This window comes from Echinops telfairi, unplaced genomic scaffold (assembly GCF_000313985.2).
Source record: "Echinops telfairi isolate 266 unplaced genomic scaffold, ASM31398v2 ScPeMD7_3;HRSCAF=10, whole genome shotgun sequence".
Taxonomy (NCBI): Eukaryota; Metazoa; Chordata; class Mammalia; order Afrosoricida; family Tenrecidae; genus Echinops; species Echinops telfairi.
Genome location: NW_022103899.1, coordinates 34,276,971 through 34,294,537, shown reverse-complemented (window position 1 = coordinate 34,294,537; position 17,567 = coordinate 34,276,971). Strand labels below are relative to the sequence as shown.

At 44.1% G+C, this 17,567-nt stretch overlaps 1 protein-coding gene across 1 annotated transcript in view; it reads left to right on the top strand.

Moving 5' to 3' along the window:
- PLEKHM3 (pleckstrin homology domain containing M3) overlaps positions 1–17,567 on the top strand; it is a 171,949-nt gene that overhangs the window by 7,674 nt on the left and 146,708 nt on the right. Inside the window, exon 2 of the mRNA XM_004701570.2 lies at positions 11,657–12,592. Coding sequence (XP_004701627.1) covers positions 11,657–12,592 — 936 coding nt within the window. The remainder of the gene's footprint in view (positions 1–11,656; positions 12,593–17,567) is intronic.

Sequence of the window (17,567 nt, the reverse complement as noted above, 5' to 3'; positions counted from 1 at the left end):
CTATAGCGTCGCCATGAGTTGAATTTGACTTGATGTCAGTGAGTTTGCCTTTATAACCTTGACTCGTGGTTATATAGGAGTCGGTTAACATAGTTCAGTAAATAAAAGGTTGTGTTGGAAATATAGGATTGGATGAAGTTCTTTAACATGGAAAGATTTCTGTGTGTCTTCTAACTGTTCCTCTTGGTGAACTGCTTTTAAAAACAAATACATTTCATCGCAATAGATTTCAAGCTCTGAAACTCAACAAGCTGCCAGAATCTAGCTTACTTTTTCCTCTCCTCCTGCTCACGTTTTTGTCTGCGTGGCCAGGGCAATGGTCAACTGGATTTTGTTTCCGTGGTTTTCGCACTCTGGTGACCTGGTCTCATTTCTATGTGTGGGACGTGTAGATTTGATCAGCTTCAGGAGAGGAGGTCAAGCAGAGACTTTCTTTGGGGCTAGGAAAACTATGGCACGAAAGCATCTTTATCCTGGGTTTATTATCACTCTGCTTCTGTTCCTTTCCCCATCTTCAGCTTCAAATTAAAGAATCCAAATGTGAGATTGATCTGCAATGACTGTGTTTTCAATTATGATGTTTCTCAAAAGCCTCGAGCCAGTCGAGATGGGAATATTCCAGCCTGCTTAGAACAAATGAGGTCACCCGGACGTGGTCTCTGGCTGAATTTATGATTCACCCTTCAGCAAGATTACTCATTACAAAGAAGTTGCTAAAATAGGTCACAGAAACTTTATTTTATAAGGTTGTATAGTTTCTGTTGGCTACATGATTGAATGCTGAGGCCTGCCAGCCTGGAAACTCACTAAGGTTCATTGACAGCCCTCCTTCTGATTCCCCACAACTCTGAAAATAAGTGTCCAACTTTTGGGGTAGCTGTTCTGTTAAATGTATTTTGTCTTCCTTAGCTAATGTCTCAGGCACCCTGGTGGCAAAGTAGGCCCATTGAGTAAGTTAAGGTCTTAGTGGAGCTTCTCTAGAGAACGCCGGGGCTCTCCCAGAGAAAGAGAGAGGATTAAGATAGATGGATTGGATTGCTTACAAGAAGTTGGCTCACATGAAAAGGCCAAAGTCCTTAGATTGGTGACGAGCTGGGGATCCTTGCAGTCTGTGCCCCAGAATCCAGAGGTCAGAGAATAGGATGGAGAGTCATGCCATCTTGTGTCCCAATATCAGCAGGTCAGGCAACCAGAAGGATGAAGAGTGGAAGAGTTCTGGAAATCTGTCGATTTGTACTCTGGAGGTAGAATACCCCCTAGAAAAGCTCTTTGTTCTTAAGGCCTTCAATTGATTGGATGAGGTTCACCCACGTGATGAAGGGCAATCTGCTTTACTTAAGGTCAATAGATGTAATCACATATAAATCCTTCATAACAGTATCTAGATTGATGTTTGACCAAACAACTAGGCACCATGGCCCATAAAGCTGACACATCAAATTAACCATTACAGCTAACGAGGGTAATGGTTACTGGTAACCCTAATTCCAGGCATTGCCTTCCTAAAACCACAGATCCCATTAGCGAATTCTCTTTTCACAATGAACTGAAAGCCCTCATGTCTTATGAAATCAAGTGAAAACATCATGAGACATCCAGACGTCTTCCTAACCTCGCCGTGTCAGTGCCTATTTGAATGTGCTGCGCCTTCTCCAGCTCCTGCCTCTGCACTCACGGCGCTCCTTCGTCCCAGAGCACCTTTGCTTCCTTTTTCACGTTCAAAACCCTCCATTATCTTTCCATTCAAGTGACACAGCATCTCTGAGACCTTTCCCGAGTTTTCTCAATTAAAATCATTTTTTCCTTTTACTTTGTTTCCACAGCATAGTTCCCTCTTCTGTGCATTATAGGTAATTGCTTGTGCATCCATCTGTTCCACTATCGGAAGCCCTTTGAAGATAGGAACCATATTATAGAAAACTGTGTGTTCCTCCAAGCATGAGCATATGGGAGGCATTTTGTTGAATTCTACATATCAGTGCGTGGAAAATTAGGCTAGTGCCAATTTTCTTTGTTTTCCAAGGTAGGCACAGCTTTTTTCCTTTTTCCCAAGCTGCATCTTACACCAAGGTAGATCAAGTTTATTATTATCGCTATAGACATTATTAATAATTCCCCCATAAGAATGATCACTTAATGAGTATTAACTTTAAACATGACTCTATTACTAAGAAGTGCTCATTCATTATCTTATTTAATATTCCCAGTGGCTTCATATGATAGATGGCACTATCCTAATTTTACAAAGAAAGAAAGTGAGGTGTAAAGAAGTCGAGTTCACTGTAGGCCCTGTAACAAGTGCACCTTCTCCTCACTTATTGGCATGGTTAGGCTCCGATGATGGATCATTATGCAAAAGATATGCCTCTTGTAGAAGTGGGTGATCGTAAAGGGGAGGATGAGTACATTATTACATAAGTGCCAAATTGATATAACCTTTATCATCAAAGCCTATGTTATTCTTGCCTTGCACCCAGGTGAACATTAATGCCAGGTCTACATTGCAAATGTGCACAATAGTCAAGTGTTGGACTTTTTACTATGGTTGTAAATATGAAATGTTGGACACGGATGCAGTCAATATGTGAGGCATAGTTGTATGTGTTGTGCTAGGCTTCCCATCAGAGACCGAGGGCATCACTATGTTACAGTGCCTTTAAGACTTGAAGAAATTTAGGGCTTATTCCCTTTACTGCAAGTAAAACACAGTATAGTCTATCTTTAATGTTTTTTTTTTCAATCTGAAAATATCTTCATTTGCCCTAATTATTTTTTAATAGTTTTATTTTATATAATTCACATACCATACAATTTGCTTATTCAATAGAAGAGTTGTGCAATCATCACCAAAATCGATTTCAGAAGATTTTCTTCTTGTACTCATTGTCGTTAGCCATCCATTTCCCCTCAAGCTCCCCTGCAGTGCCCCTATTGACATTAATATGGCTACTGCCACTGTAGACTTACCCATCCTGGATTTCATGTATAGGAAATCATACAAAACAGAACCAGGAACCAAATAAACAAACCAAAAACCCAACAATGACTAAAACCTCAATCAAAAAGAAATCAGAAGATATTAAAAACGGAGCCAATTTTAAAATGAGTCAAAAGGGAAATCAGATAATAAGGTATTTTAACATAACTACATCTGTCATAATCAACTTTATAATGTTATTTGTCTGATAGTGAGGCTTTTCACACCGTTTGACTATGGTCAGAGTGGATTCACCAGAGGCTTAATCCATGTGGGGACCCTGCAAATGGATTTTTGGCTTCCACTGTCATGCATAACCTCCTGAAAACCATGTGTTCAAAATCTCAGCTCTGATATTCCCTCCTTCAGATTTGGGTTTTGTTACTTGCAATCCTTGGATCACACAGGCTGGTGGACTTAGTCTATGCCTCACTTAAATAGCTTGTTTTAAGACAAACCTTTAAGAGCCCAGATGCTATTCTTTCTAATAGCTAAGCACCATCTAGTTTCTTCATCACATTTTACTACAGCACCTCTATCTTCAGTAATCTCTTTTTGAGGGTGAGTATCAAATAGGGACATGTCATAAGAACTAGTTGTTCTTAGATTGGGGCTAGAATTAAGTGTAACTCCCCAAATCCATTCAGCTATCTATGATTTAGAAATGGCTCTGGTTCACTTTAAAGACATCATTATCATTTTATGATAAAGAACATTATAAATTACCTCCCTGGGGTATAAAGTACTTCCTCTGAAAGTGACATTAATTTATCCATGTATTTAAAGTTTTGAGGTTCAAGTTTCACTCCCAACTCATCCGTTCTGTAACATACACCAAAACCAAGCACAGTGTCACAGTGTGATTCTTGCTCACAGTGATCCTATAGGACAGTGAAGCTGCTGCCTAGGCTTCCCAAGGCTGTAAATCATTAAGGGAGTAGACAGATTCATCTTTCTACCACAGAGCAGCTGGTGGGTTTGAACTAACAGTTAGCAGCCCAGCACATAGCCCACTCTGCCACCAGGGCTCCTTATGTAGTATAGCCTTGGGCAAATGCTCTCAGTTCCCAGAACCTGTTTCTAAATCTGTTCAATTTGGGGTGTATCATTTTGAACAGCAGGAAGTAGTAGAATATGCAAATACAAGCTGTGTAAGCAGCAAGGGCTTTTATTAAAAAACTTGGTCATTGTCAAGCATTTAAAAACTCATTGCCATGCCGATTCATAGCGATCTTATAGGACAGGCTAGAACTGTCCCTTTTGGGTTTCAAGGCTGTAACTCTTTACAGGCGTAGAACGTCTGGGCTTTCTCCAGAGGGTCAGCTGGTGGTGTCCAAATGCTGACCATGATACGATATGCAGTAAAAACTTAAGCCCAGAGGTCAGTCAGTGACACGGCCACTTTTTATCTTTTTGCTCTGTTATCCTCACTGTATTGGTAATGTCTCTTTTCTCCCCACATTGTTACAAGGTGAAAGAGTCCTGAATAATGTAAGCTGGACCCTGACCACAAAGGACTCTGGGAAAGAACCAGAGTACCTGGCTGAGCAGTGACCTGGGCCAGGAAAAAAGTCCATCTCACACCTCTCTCCAGGGTAATGTCAATTGAAGCCCATTAATTAGTACAAAAGCAACCCCATTGGTCATTGTGTAAGCTTCCCTGCTTGTAGGTGTTGCATGTTAATATTAGATGACATGGTGTGTAAACACCCAGACCTCCCTTTTGTGCGAGGACCTTGATTTGAATGACTCCTGGAACTTTGCTCTCTGCTGTGAGATTTCTGGTGCCATTCTCTCTGTGTCCGTTTCCTAATAAAGCCCTGTCTGGTGAATCTGGCTTTTATTTATTGCCTCTTTTTTAAAAAATCCAATCTGTGCCTTTCAGAGTTGTTCCTTGTTGTGTGTGACACAAAGTGGCTACAAACAGCACCAAAGATCACTTTCTTATACAGCAAAGGCCCGAGTCAGGAAAGGACAGCCAGGACTCTGTAGCCCAACAGCACCCCCTTAGTGGTCAGAAGTGTGTCACATACCCACCCCTAGAGCAACCAGTCTGTGCAAAAGAAAATGGGGTTACTATGCTTGTAAAGAAATTGTGAGTCTATCACAAGAGGGTCGGGGGGAGAGCCCACCTCTCCTGAGCATGTTGTCTCTGTACCCCGCCAAATTAAGTTTTCTTGGCCAGGAAGGCAGGCGGGGCTAGTCCATGGGTAAGGCATAATGGGATGGAGTCTACCTGTAGACAATGCTGGGCTAAAGAACCTTGGATCCCTTTGAACTCAAAGCTGCTAAGATTCTGTATGCCACCCAAATACATAGTAATAGAATGTATTTATTTTTTAATTTGGTGGCTTGAATCTGGGAGATTCTTTGATATTCCATTTCTATAGATTAGTTACACAGCAAAAAAGTACCCTACTGCTCAGAGTGAATATGGTTTGAGAGTTGATTGTCAGAGTTGTTTCCTAGCACTCTGAAGCCTGGGAATGACCGTTGTCCCAGAAGGCAGTAATCTTGTCTGTGGGTTTGTCATAGCTGTGAGGCTGGAAGCTGTGGCACCGATATGTGACATACCATCGGGGGGGCCCCATGCTAGACAGGTCTCAGCAGCGCTTCCAGACTAAAAAGGACTGGCGATCCACTTTAGGGAATTACCCCATAACAACTTGATGAGTTGCAGCTGAATACTGCCTGATAGATCACTGATCATGAGGATAATGTCAGACCAGGTAACATCGCTGCGTTATACAGGAGGTCACTGTGAGTTGGAGCCAGCTCAGCACTCCGTGATTCTGTAGGCTACCCATCTGGAACACCCTCCTTTTGGCTTTTCTCTTTCTACCTTCTTCTCTTCAAAGGTTATCTCAATATCACAGTTTGGGGTTTTCACAGAGCTGCTAGTGGGTTTGAACGGCTGACCTTGTGATTAGTTCAATGCATAGCTCACTACAGCACCAGGGCTTCTTAACTAATTCTGCAGGCAAAAGACTATTGCTTGTAAGAAGGCAGATTCATATTTGAGAAGCGAGGTTAACCAGGACTTTATTGACTTCTCCTCTATCACTGCTGACCTTAGCAAAGGACTTATATGGAAAAGATCCCTGAGTTGAGTATCTAGCTAATATGTAGTAGGTGAGTTTCAGATATATTTTCAATGGAACCTTCACAGGTAATCAGATAAATGTTTTCTCTTAGGTTAATTATGAGAAAACAAAGGATATATATATATATCCTTATATATATATATACACACACACACAACAAAAGGTATCCAAGGGTCTCTCAGAATAAGATATCACTTGAGCTTAGTTAATTTTCACCAGGATATGTCTGATAGCAATTATCTGTGGGATACCAGGGTGGTCAGCACCATGGTGCCATGGTGGAGCTGGAAGAGCCTGTTTTAAATGTACAACAAACAAACTCACATTGGTTTCCATTGCATCATTCTCTTCACGTTCTTTGCTGTGGACATTGTAGCAGTCAGGGGTAAAGTGGGTCTTGATAATTTCACTTCTCTCCTTGCCTCTCAGAACAAAGGCTTCATAAATTGGTGGGAGTCGTCCCCCCCACCCCACCCCCGTTTCTGACTTAACGATAGTTGAGTATTATAACATGAAACAATTCGACTTGGGAAACTGTTTTGTTAACCAACAGTGCAGAGAGAAGAGAGATCCCACTCTGTGATTTTCAATGTGAGAGAAAGCTTCACTAAGAAAAGGATGCTTCCGCTGCACTTTGAGGTTGAGCACAAAGTCAAGGTAGCAGTGCACACAGAGTGTGCATTCGGAGGTTAAACTGGAACAGGAAGTGTATTTTGGTGAGATTAGATAAATTAATCTTGGGGTTCACCTAGGCTATGTCCTCCAACCTGGCTAACATTTTGATTTCCATGTGTCTGACTACTTCCTGTCAATCCCAACTAGTTCAAAATTGGGTGCAGAAATGAGATGCTTTTTATTGATCCCTTAAGGTCTGGCTAGTGTGCAGGGTGGATCAGAAGGTGGATATAACTGGAGGGATGGAAACGAAGTAGAAGACTCTGTAAGCCATCACACTGTGAGGTGAGCGGAGTTCAAACTAGGATCACTGCCAATGAAGAGAAGTGGGACTTGTGAAAAGAAAAAGAAGGGTTGCAATTGGGGTAGATGAAGTACAGAAGATAAACGCCTATCTGAAGGGACCTGGTGCTGGAAAGGGGATGAACTCTATTTTATACATGTGGGAAGTTGGCAGGCCGGCTATCTGGACTACTGTCTCTTTTGCTTCTCTCTACAGGTTTTTCTTCAACATTATCTCAGATATCACCTAATACTTGGAGATGTTCAAGACCTTCTCAGACAGAAGTTCTCTCTTTCTTCACTGAGTTCCTGGGCCATTTTACTGTACTTTTATTAAGCACTTTGCACACATATAGCGGATTACTTTGGGGCATCGTTTTTCTCTCCTACTGGGCCAAAAACTCTGTTGACGGAGCTATGTCTTATTAGTTGATATCTCTACAGAACATTACGTAGACCTCTGTCCCTATAGTCAACAAATATTAATGGAGACAACCATTAGTAGACAGTGGTAAGAAAGACTTCAAGACCCCTGCCCTCAAGTAGGAGAGAGTTCTTTGGTGCAAATAAAGTGAGGTGGTAGAACTGAAAGAGACTGAGGAGGGGCTCTTTAAGTGGCGTGATAAGGACTGGCTTCACTCACAACAGGGCCTTTGAGGTGAAAGCGTGAATAAGCCACCCAGAGCTGAGGAGACAGAAAACTAGAGCAGCTTTCAAGGCCTTGAGGTTAGAAGGTGTTTGCCTTGTTCATGGAACATACGAAAGGATTGCAGCTGGAGTGCGAGAAGGGAGCATGATGCTGATGAGGTCAGAGCAATCATTGGTGGCAGATTGTGGAACAGGAAGTAGAGGCATTGAAAGAATTTGGAATCTGCAGGAAGGGGACTAATTAAGGCATAGGAGAGACAGGATCAAGTGAATACTTTTTTTATGGACCAAATATATTTCGGGAAGGTAGAAGGAAAAGAGGTTAGTAGAGGGAGAATTTCAAGTAAGGAATTGAGTGCTGAGTAGAGGTGGAAGTGTCTGTTGTAGCAAGGAGGCAAGAAGTCTCTTCTTGTGAGGTCCAAGGACTACAATGGCAAACAGTCTCGAACACTCCTATGTGTCAGGCTTTGTTTCTAAGAGTTCTCCTCACAGCGGTGTAATGGAGTAGGTACCATAGTTACAGCTCCACTTTATAGGCCAGGAAACACAGACTTCGATTCCGTTAATTCCCTATGGCCATTCAGACAGTAAGGATAGAATTGGAATTAGAACTTAGGTTGCTACTGTAGGCCAATGGTAGGGGTTCAGAGTAGGTCAGTTTGTGAGAGATGAAGTGGTCCAGGGGTCCCCTTGAATTGGAATCAGAGATTAGAGTCTAGTCCTGACATATGAGGAGAATGTAGCTATATCAAGAATGGAGGGAGGGTGAGAGGAAAATGTACCAAGGTTGGAGGAATGAGTAATGGAAAGTGCCAGCGGGTCAGCCGATCAGAGGATGGGGGAGTCAGGAACAGTGGCACATCATGTGAAAGCTTTCCGGGGAAATTTATAATGGGTACCAAATGAAGAAAACATTCTAAAATTGATTTCACAACTCTCTTTAATATATAGAAATCATCGAATTGTGTGGCATGTGAGTTATATGCCAATAAACTTTTAAAAAATTCTTCCAAATTAATGTGAAAGCCTTTTTTTAATTCAAATTTGAACATGTCATCTGTAAAGTGAATTTTGAGACAATCTTGGAAAACTGGACATGGATTGAATAAAGAATTATTAGTTTTGTTGGGTCTGAAAATAGTATCATCCATATACATGTATATATTTATTTTAAAGTCCTTATCTGATAAATTAAGGAACTCTGGTGGTGTAGTGGGCTGTGTATTGGGCTGCTAACCTCAGGGTCAGCAGTTTGAACCCACCAAGTTCTGCAAGGGGGAAAAAAATGAGCCTTTCTGCTCCCGTGAAGGTTTGTAGCCTCAGGAACTCTATATAAAGTCACTATAAGTTGGATTTAATTCTGTAGTAGTTATCTGTTATATTGGACACAACCTCAAGTATTTACAGGTGAGTTGATAAAATGACTGCCATTTGTTTTCAAATATTCCAACAAAAACAGACAGACAAAGCAAATAGAGTTGGGGAAGAGTGAGAAATGACACAAGAGTATCAGAGACTCGATGATTGTGGAAGCCGAGACATGGGTACCTAAGTGTTCATTTTGTTGCTCTCTCTGTGCTTTGGACCGTGTTTTGTTGTGGGTTAAGGAGAAGCGGATGGGGGTTAGGCTTTAGTACGTGGCACCAGAAACCCTACAAAAGCTTTAGCCCCAAAGTGGGGCATAGGAAGGGCAATGAGTGACTACCCCACAGATGTTAAGCTGATAACAGTATAGAAAATGGCCATGAGGGAGGAGGTCTAGAAATAGGGATCCAGTTCAGACATGTGCTAGGGGTGGTGGTCAAGAGAACAGAAATTTTGAAAATGGATAGAGGAAATAATAGCAAAAGAGGAACTCTTTGGTGGGTTGGCAATACAGTAATGAGTCAGGTGCATGATGGGAAACATCCCTCTCTTCCTCTTCAGCCAGTAGCAGTCATTGCAGTAAGCCACTACCCTGAGTTGTAAGGAGGGGAACGAAGGAAAAATAGAGCTCCATTGAAAGGAACCAACCCAGGGCTTCCTACTAGTCAGAGTGGAAAGCAATGTGAAGAATTATTGCGTCACATATTGGACTGCTAACCACAAGGTCAGCAGTTCAAAACCACCAGCCGCTCTGCAGGAGAAAGACGAGGCTTTCTACACCCACAAAGAGTTGGTCTCAGAAACCCACAGGGGCAGTTCTACCCTGCTCTATGGGGTCGCTGTGAGTTTGAATAGACTTGATGGCAGTGCGTTTGGGTTTGCTTGTTTCAGTATGAAATTCATAGGTTCCAACGATTACCCTCATCTCTCTCTATCTTCATTGGGGAATTGCCAACAATCTTTGTCAATGTTTCCTTCTCAGTCACTTATGGTATTAGCTAGTGTAGAGCCTATATTATTCCAATATAAAATTGAAGAATTTAAAGAATGTGTGTGTGTTTACTAAAATGAGTTGAAAGATAGCTCCTAGAAAGGAAAGCAGGGCTATAAAATTAATGAAGGCTCTAGACTTAAATATTCCGTTGTTCCTGGTTTTCAAGGAGCATGTGTTACAGATGACTGAGAAATGGCAGTTTTTCAGCCCTTTACAATAGAAGATACCTGTTAACCTCACGCACAGCATCTTAATAAGATACGACCTGAATGAGCACCCCTGAGACTAGCTTCCTGATCTCATTTGCTATCTTCTTGATTGTTGTTTTAATGAAATGACATACATGCATAGGGGTCCCTTCCTATGATCAACATCCCTCTTTTCTGTCTCAATTTAGCATATTTACGAGAGGGCTCCAAAAAGCCTGTGGAAAATTCCATTATCTTTTAATTCCATCCCCCCCCACCTCCCCCAGGCTGTTTTGAAGTTCTCTCATAGTTAGAGGTTGGAAGCTGAAGTGGGAGCAGGATAAGAAATGTCCCCTATTGAGTGAGAACAAATGTTAGCACACATGCATTCTCTATCCTTACCCTTTATCCAGCAGATGAAGACTCCCCGCAGGACGCTTGATTCAGCCCGCCTAGCCAGCATCTTCCACACTAGCGAGTACCGCCAACACTGGGCTGATAATCAAGTTTGCTGCTGGCTTGGGCTGAATTAAAGTAGATTTTCTAATCCATGGTAGCTGTTAAAAAAAAAAAAAAGTAAAAATGGGGTGGAGGTAGGGGATCACTTGCTAAAAGCAAGAGAGATATTTTAAAAACTGTATTCAGTGATTTGTAGCTCTGCCGCTGGGTCACAGAAAGGGTGGGGCTAGAGTCTTACTGTGGACAAGGTTGAACTAGTCCGTGCGCTTGATGGAAATGAGACGGAGAGAGGCAGCCTCAGCGTCTCTAGCAGTCCTGCCTCCCTTGTTGCATTATTAGAAAAGAAAGATAGCCTGAGAATAGGCCTCCATTATCTCTTTCTACAAAGGGATTAGTGTAGGTGGCAGGAAATTAATGGCTTTTGAGTTACCACAGAAATACTAATGAATGTCGGGTTCAGAGATGGAAAGCAGGTAAAATTGGCTTCTCTCTGCCTCTTTTTACTTTTGGTTTGCTATTTTAAGATATACATCTGTACTATTCTTTTTCCTTCAGCCAAAAAATCAGAAATCAGACCCTTAAGGAGTATGATTTGCCTTCTTTAGGAAAATGAGTGGACGGCTGTCTGAAATGTGTGTCAAGCGAAGGGATTGAGAAATATCTCAGAAATAAAGTCTCACCCTAGGGAAGGGTGCTCACCCTCTTTAGCTTAGATATTGTTTTCGTGTTGACTATAAATATCAGAAAGTCTTCCTAAGGACATTCTTCTTTGAGTAAAACCTGAGATTTTCTCTCCGTCCGTTTCATCTTGCCAACTGGGTACCATCTTGGGATTTTTCTTCTGCCTTGTTTAGTTTGAATCACCAAGATACTGTGGCTTTTCTGCTTGGACTTCCTTGCACCTACCTTTGCATGGTCTAATTAATTCTTTGCCTCTTCTTTCCTTCTCTCTTTGAATTTCCAGAACACAAACAGACCTTCCCAAACATTTTGAAGAAAGGATACCTGGACATCAGGAAGAACCATGACAGTTACTGGCAAAGCTGTTATGCAGAGCTCTCCCCCTACAGCTTACGCTTCTACAGCCTGGACCGCAGCGGGAACCAGAGCCTCTTTGCCTCGCAGCCGCTTTCACACTTCCAGAGCATATCTGTTTTGGGCAACCTCGAGGCCAGGATGGTGGACACCGTCCTGTCTGACAGCACTCAGCTACAGCTCAGGGCGGAGTCGCCCTGGGAGGCATTGGACTGGGGACAGAAGCTCTGGGAGGTTGTGCATGCCTCCAGGCCGGGCTCTCTGGCCCGGCAGGATGCACTGGCCAACACACCAGGGCTCGGTCATAATGCGGACTGTGAGAAGAATCACTGTTTACAGAAGACACCCAGTGGGCTGCTGCTTCCGTCCCCTGTGTCGGATAGCACCACCCAGTACCCAAACATCCTCAAATCAGGGACACTGTACAGGCTGACTGTCCAAAATAACTGGAAGGCCTTCACGTTTGTGCTGAGCCACGCCTACCTGATGGCGTTCCTGCCTGGCAAGCTGGACGAAGATCCCCTGCTGAGCTACAACGTGGATGTGTGTCTGGCTGTCCAGATGGACAACCTGGATGACTGCGACTCTTGCTTTCAAGTTATTTTCCCCCAGGATGTCCTCCGCCTTCGAGCTGAGACCCGGCAGAGGGCTGAGGAGTGGATGGAGGCTCTGCAAACCGTTGCCAATGTGGCGAGGAGTTCAGAGCAGAACCTGCAAGTCACCCTGCGGAACAAATCCAAGGATCAGATGGGTGGGCAGGACCTCAGGAAGAGCAAGCGCCAGTCGGTGACCACCAGCTTCCTGGGCATTCTGACGACCTTGTCTTTGGAGCGGGGCCTCACTGCTCAGAGTTTCAAATGTGCAGGTACGAAGCAAATGTTTAGCCTAGTGCCCTTAGAGAACAATCTTGAATGCCACCACGGAGGCTAACAACCCCACCCCCACCCCCCAGCTGGCCAGCCACAGTTACTTCCTCCTGTTTCTACACCCCCGCTCCCCCAGGGATCCTGTGGTGTTAAACCAAGTTCATCCTCACGCCGTCTGGGTGAAGTAACTAGGAGCCGATAGGATGGACCCACTAAATCAAAGTGAGTTGGCCAAAGCGCACCCAGACTAGAATTGAGGCTTCATGGTCTATTATGCTTCCATTCCCTCTGCCTTCCTGACCAGAGTGTGTTGTGAATATGGAAGCCACAGATGATCCCATAGAGATACCCATTCGCAGTGTTCGGCTGTCAACACTCTTTAGGCCAAGAAAATCCCTGGAATCAGTAGCTGTCATTGACCATAACCTTGTCAGACCCTGGTAAGGGCACAATTTGGTCAGTCAGCTCTGACCGAAAACCTGGAGGTGGCTGAAAGCAAGGGAGGAGAGGATTCAGCAGCTGGCCTCTGAGTCACTGGCGGCCTGCGCCTCGTTGTGGGGGAGCCCAGCCCTCTGGGACAGCTCTGTAAGGGTGAGACACAGAGCTGTGCTTAAGGCCAGTCACCTGTGGTTTCTTAATGCTCTGTCACTGCTTCGCTCCTCAGTGCCCCATCCCTCCCATCTTCACAAAGGCAATAGAATAATAATAACAAACCTCATTGAGCCAAATTTAGCCATCAATTATAAACCAAGTAAAATTATTGTCCTTTTACTCAACTCCACACTTTGTAACAATAAATTGATTATAAAGATAGTTTTCATCAGAAACCTGACTTCAAAGGCTTTAATTCAAGTCTCTCTGATGTCAGCATGCTATGTAGACATGACCAAGCCATGACTGAACCTTCAATCTTGACCTTGCCCTGCAATGACAGGCTAAATACAGAGCCCGTGGAAACGTGTGTATGCAGGCTAGTCATGAATGATGGCCTTTCTAATGTAAAATGATTTACCTAAGGTGGGTGGTGTTGACTTAATCATCCCTGCTTTAATTCAGGGCCTTCGGTGACGGGAAAGCACGAAGGGGTTGTAGACACCTAAACCATGCAGCTGGCCAGTAAAGAAGGACTGGACTGTGCACATATCTGCAGGCAGTAGTGGAGAAGTGTACTGGCGACATTTGGCTAAAGGCTTTGAAATAAGGAGACATTGGGTTTATCACAAGGAGACCTGGTGGCATCGTGGTTATGCATTGGGCTGCTAACTGCGAGGTCAGTAGTTCAAAACCACCAGTTGCTCCAGGGGAGAAAGATAAGGCTTTCTGCACCCATAAAGAGTTAAAGTCTCAGAAACTCCCAGGGAGCAATTCTACCCTGTCCTATAGGGTTGCTATGAGTTGGAATCGACTCGATGACAATGAGTTTGTTGTTTAGGTTTTTTGTTTGAGGTTTATCACAGTCTTTTAGGAATTATTGACACATCAGTGTCATACGGATGCACATATGGTATATCAGATTGTAAGCAGTTAACATCATCTGTCCCTGTCTTTACATGGAGCTTGTAGGTAAGTTGAAGCAAGTGCATATGGTTCCTGTTTAGCCTTGTTTTGGTAGAAGAAAGGAGCCCTGGTGATGCAGTGGCATAAGCATGAGACCAGGAACCAAAAGGTTAGGGGATTCAAACCTACCAGCTGCTCCACAGGAAAGATGAGGCAGGCTGCTACCATAAAGACAGACAGGGTTATGCTATTCCATACGGTCACTGTGAATTGGAATTGACCACGGGTTTGGGCTTTATCTTCTATGAACTTGGGATACTTGATGGCACCAGTAAAGCTGGCTTGTCATTGTAATAAGGGGGCTGACCACTCAGCTTTGTTCTCACAATGAAGACTGGAGTACTTAAGTCAAGAGACATTCTAGGAAAAGGGCAGAAACGCTGTAGGTGTCCCAAGGTTGTCACCTAATTCACCTTCCTCTCGGGAGTTCGCCCACCTTGAGGTGTAGTGTGTGTTGCTGTGCTGGTGGTCAGCACTCAGCTGTGTCGCTGGTGCTCCGGAGGAAGAGTGAGGGAGGGTAGAGCAAGCCCAGTGCATCCAGCAAGTGAGGAAATGAAAGCAGGAAAGACAACGGGACGTGAATAGAGTGGAAGGAGAAGGAAGCCACATTAATAATTAAGAAGACGAGAAGGAGTGTGTCTAGATATGGATAGCTTAACACCTACACGGGCAACAGTTGACCACATATGTGAGAGGACTTCTGTGTTAGTCCGGGTTGACTGGAGAAACAAACCCAGGGAGACTCATATGTGTATAAGAAAGAGTTTTATTTAAAAGAGCAATTGTATATTGAGAAAACAGCTCCGCTGAGTCCAGATCAAGTCCATAAGTCCATTATTAGCCCATATGCCCGATACCATTCTATCAATTCCTCTTCAGACTCATGTAGCCATGCAATGATGCTGAATACAGGAAGATCACAGGCCAGTGGGTGAAAAGTCTGGTGGATCCAGTGGCGATGGAAGCATCTCAGCACTGACATAGGTCTCCATGTGGCTCCTAGCTCCTGGGCTCTGGTTCCATCCGCGTAGCTCAATGTGTCTTGTCAACAGGAAGACGAATCAGAGAGAGTCAGTCTCGCCTCCAGTGAGTTATTTATCTCTGTAGCACCTCCAAATGAGGTCTGCAACCTGATTGACAGGCTAAACTTCCCCCTTTCACTCTTAATAGTCTCAAGTTGACACCAGATTATGTACCACAGCTTCAGAAAGTTTATGCAGAAATGGAAAGAAAAGATACAGGAATTTTCTACAAATTCTTTGAAACTAGCTCGAATGTCTGTGGTCCCAATTGTTATAATAACAAACAAACAAAACCTCACTGCTGCTATCGAGTCAGTGCCGTGCCAACTCATCCTATAGGACAGGGCGGAACTGCCCCGGTGGGTTTCTGAGACTGTAATTCTTTGCAGGGGTCTAAAGCCCCATCCTTTCTCCCAGGCGAGACTGGGGGTTTTGAACTACTGACCTTGAAGTTAGCAGCCCAACTTGTAAGCACTCTGCCACCAGGGTTCCTGGTAATGGTTACAATAGAGCTGAAACTCTTGATGGGAGAATAGCAGGTCGGGAGAGCTGGAGGGAGTGGAGGGAGTGGAAGACGTTGCTAAGTAAGTGTTGTGATCAGCTCTCACTAACTCTTCAGGCTCCGGCTCTGGGGTAGCAGGGTAAAGGTGCCTCAGCACCCATCCATAGCTGTCCACCCCAGCTGTTCCACTGCACTCCCCTCAGGCAGGGGCTGGCTGGACACCACTGAGGCCACCAACAGGGATGCCCCATTCAGCCTGAAGTCCCTGCGCCTGATACTTGGGCTGAGGTGGTGGCCACCCAGCTTAGGGGAATGGGGTGGTGTAAGGAGGTGCAAGAAAGGAGGCTGGGAGTAGAGCTGAAAGCTGTCCCATGTGGGGGCCGGTGGGGGGAGGCTTAGTAGGCCTAGAAGAAGGAAGAGGAGGGGGCCCACAGGGTGGGTGTGCAGGATCAGGTGGTGATCCTGCACAAGTGGCTGCAAAGCCAAAGTTTTTGCGCAGCCTCTCGTTACAGACCCAGGGTGATGGTCTTGTGTGCCCCCTCCTGTATGTAATAGTATAGTCTCCAAGTCACATAGACATACAATTTCACGGGAGTTATGGTGGGTGGTGAGTGAGGCAGACCCGAAATAGGTAGGTGTAGAACTTTCTGGCACCTGTTTTAGATTCTGTGTGACTGGATGTCTCCTTTTGCTTTTTAACTGTGAATTTGACTATTTTAAGTTACCTTCATGTTTTAGTCTGTGATTCCCATGAGGGACATGTGACCTAATTTAAGCTAAAACCAATTCTGATTTATCATAGTGTCACAGATTCCCAATTTCATTTCACTTAAATGTCTCCTTTTTCCTTTGCAGAGTGGGGTTCTGTGGAAAGCAGAATACCTGGCGGATAAGGAAAGTTCAGCTGTTTCCCATTAATAGAAGGCGATAGAAAAGTGCTAAGAATGCATACTGCCCCTTAAATGTCCCGCTTCCTACAGTAAAGTGCTACATCCTGTTTCCTTGACATACACATGGTGTGCCAGGTTGCTTTTTATTTCCCTTTACCTTCACCGCACGTGGAACGCCGATTCCCACTCTGAGGTAGGAACACTTATCTCCTGCAGGGGGCAGACTCTCAAAAGAAAAAGGCAAGCTTTTGCTAACCAACCCTCAGAATGTTTTTTAAATTACTTGGGAGGCTGTTCATTATATCACAGATTATTATTGCAGATGGAACTTTAAAAATTGATCCATGCATCTCAAAAGCACAGTTGATCTAAACCAGCTGCTGCCTTGCTTCAGACCTATGTCCCCTAACTGCATCCTCTTAAAAACATGCCATTTTTTGCGTGGGAAAGCGAGTTGCACAGCGTGTTCACTGGCCAGAATGCCAACCAGTCCAGTCTGTTCTTTCTAGATGAGCTTTGGCTTTAGCTCCTGCTTTAAGGGGAAGCTGCTCTGTAATCGCGTGACGTTTTCATGTGCTTCTTTTGACTCTGTGCTGTTTGTCCCTGTAGTCCCTCCCCGTGAAATATTTTGGATGAATCCTCTTTGAGTGGAAGATTGCGCCGAGTAGCTCTTCATTACGATGTCATGCAGTTACTATTCAGGGGAGCCACAAATGTTGGCTTTTAAATTTGTAAAATAGTGCAACTGGTCTTGTTTCACGAAATTCTTTCTGTGAGGGAAGATTTTTCCATATTCTTTGAGACTTAAAGAGCCCCGTGCAGCAAAAATAGATAGTGACCACCCCCAAATGCCTGAGGCTATCGCTTTGAAAATCTATGCTGTGAAGCCACCCCCACTACGGCAGACACACTGCGTTTCGCAACGCAAGCTTCACTGCCTGCAGAGAGGCTACCTTGTGTTTCTGGGTCTCACAAGTTTACCACCTTTGGCAGGATGCAGCCT